Below are 1900 nucleotides of genomic sequence, written 5' to 3' on the forward strand. Positions count from 1 at the left end.
CCGGGGAAGCAGGGCCGGGTGCCTGCGGCTAGCTGGAACCAGCTCCCGGCTGCCCACGGGCCCCTGACCCCGGCCTCTCCCCTGCCAGCTGCTGCCCCCCGCCACACGGGTGCTTCGGGTCTCGCCCAACCTGCCCTGCATGGTGCAGGCGGGGGCCATGGTGATGGTGCGGGGCCGCCACGTGGGGAGCAGCGAGGCCGAGCTTCTGCGGACCCTGCTGGAGGCTTGTGGGCAGTGCGAAGAGGTGGCCGAGGCCCAGGTGGACATCCACACTGGCCTCAGTGGCAGCGGCGTGGCCTTCGTGAGTGCTGTCTGGTCCCGGCGCGTAGCCACCCTGCTCCCGCCCGCATGTCCAGGCCGCCCTGGCCTTGCCCTGCGTCCCTGCGCCCGCTTCTGCTCCTGGGCTGCCCCCAGGCCAGCGCTGCGCAGGGGGCAGCCTGGGCCCTGACACTGCTCCACACAGGTGTGCGCCTTCTCGGAGGCCCTGGCCGAGGGAGCCGTCAAGATGGGCATGCCCAGCGGCCTGGCCCACCGCATCGCTGCCCAGACACTGCTGGTAAGGGGTGGGGTGGCGGAGGGAGGTCAGCGGGCCCTGGACACCTGGCTAAGCCGCACGGTCACTGCCCCACATCCCCTCAGGGCACCGCCAAGATGCTGCTGCAGAGTGGACAGCACCCGGCCCAGCTGCGCACGGACGTGTGCACCCCCGGCGGCACCACCATCCACGGGCTGCACGCCCTGGAGCGGGGCGGCCTGCGGGCGGCCACCATGAGCGCCGTGGAGGCGGCTACCTGCCGGGCCAGGGAGATGAGCGGGAAGTAGCCGGCCTGGAGTCCGGCCAGCCCCTCCCGTCCCTCAGGCCCCCGGGTGCCTCCCAGGGCACTGGGCCGTGGCCACCTGATCCAGCCGCTCCCCTGACCCGACTCCAGGGCAGGAGGCCCCCAGAAGGTCTGGGGGCTCCGGCCTCGGCCGCCCACAGCCCAGCCCAATCCCACCAGCCGTGGGGCCCCGGGGCCTGGGGCAGACGGGAGCCACGGGCGCCTGCTCGGGAAGCTGGGTGGCCCATGGCGGGGGCCGCAGCTGGGTCGGACCTCCGCCGGCTGGCAGCTGGTGGAGGTGCCTGGCTCGCTGCGCTCCCGGAGCCTCGCCACGCCAGGCAGCCTGCTGTAACTGTCCCGGGCTCCTGAGCCCGCAGGGTGCGGGGGGATGCGCACGGACCCCTGCATCCCCCCACCTCCCTGGGGCCCCCCGCCTCGGCCTCAACCCCATCCCCACCTTCCTCCCCACCTGTGGGACCCAGTCTGGTGCCCCGCAGGGAGAATAAACACTGACCCGCAGCTGGTGACTGACCAGTGACTGTGTGCGAGGCCGGGAGCCCAGGCGGGCACTTGCAGGGCAGAGGTGCGGAGGGCTGCCAGTCTGGCCGCGCCCCTGGGCAGGGACGGGGCTCACGAGCCCACCAACTGGGCGGCTGTTGGCTGCCTGCCGCAGCACGTGGCACCTGCCCGGGAGCGGCTGCCGGACACAGCGGCCCGCCAGCGGCCGGAGAGATCCTCGGGGGCTCTTGTGAGGGGCTCCCTGCCGGCCTGGGGTCACCTGGGGTGCGGCCCTGGCTTCCGGGGCAGGGGTGGGCTGTGCAGTATGAGGCCGGTGATGACCAGTCCGGCAGCAACACTAGCCCCAGCCTCGCCTTCGGGGAAGGGGCAGACCGGAGCCCGGGGCGGCTTCCCCCTCACTGCGCCCCAGCAGGGGTCGGGGCGCCTGTGCGCGGGGGAGCCAGAGGCGGGGAGCCCGAGTGTGCCACAGGCCCTCCCTGGGGTGCAGGCTGGGCGGGGCCCCACCCGAGCTCCTGGGGCCCAGTGGCCTGCGCTGGCCCCTCCCGGCCTAGTGCTGCCCTCCC

The 1900-nt window shown here is 74.2% G+C and overlaps 1 protein-coding gene across 1 annotated transcript; it reads left to right on the forward strand.

Annotated features, from left to right (window-relative positions):
- The first annotated feature begins 91 nt into the window (after positions 1–91).
- Positions 92–1338, forward strand: PYCRL (pyrroline-5-carboxylate reductase-like). The gene is made up of 3 exons (XM_004679575.2): positions 92–301; positions 464–556; positions 640–1338. The coding sequence occupies exons 1-3, from the start codon at positions 140–142 to the stop codon at positions 820–822; spliced, it is 438 nt and encodes a 145-aa protein (XP_004679632.1). The 5' UTR covers positions 92–139; the 3' UTR covers positions 823–1338.
- The last annotated feature ends 562 nt before the right edge of the window (positions 1339–1900 follow it).

This window comes from Condylura cristata, unplaced genomic scaffold (genome assembly GCF_000260355.1).
Source record: "Condylura cristata isolate star-nosed mole 26May11 unplaced genomic scaffold, ConCri1.0 scaffold00009, whole genome shotgun sequence".
NCBI classification, from domain to species: Eukaryota; Metazoa; Chordata; class Mammalia; order Eulipotyphla; family Talpidae; genus Condylura; species Condylura cristata.

Bases quoted from the DNA above. Each gene is read 5' to 3' on its own strand.
- PYCRL (XM_004679575.2), top strand. From the start codon at position 140: ATGGTGCAGGCGGGGGCCATGGTGATGGTGCGGGGCCGCCACGTGGGG. The intron at 302-463 runs GTGAGTGCTGTC...TGCTCCACACAG, and splicing joins GTGGCAGCGGCGTGGCCTTC to GTGTGCGCCTTCTCGGAGGC. The intron at 557-639 runs GTAAGGGGTGGG...ACATCCCCTCAG, and splicing joins TCGCTGCCCAGACACTGCTG to GGCACCGCCAAGATGCTGCT.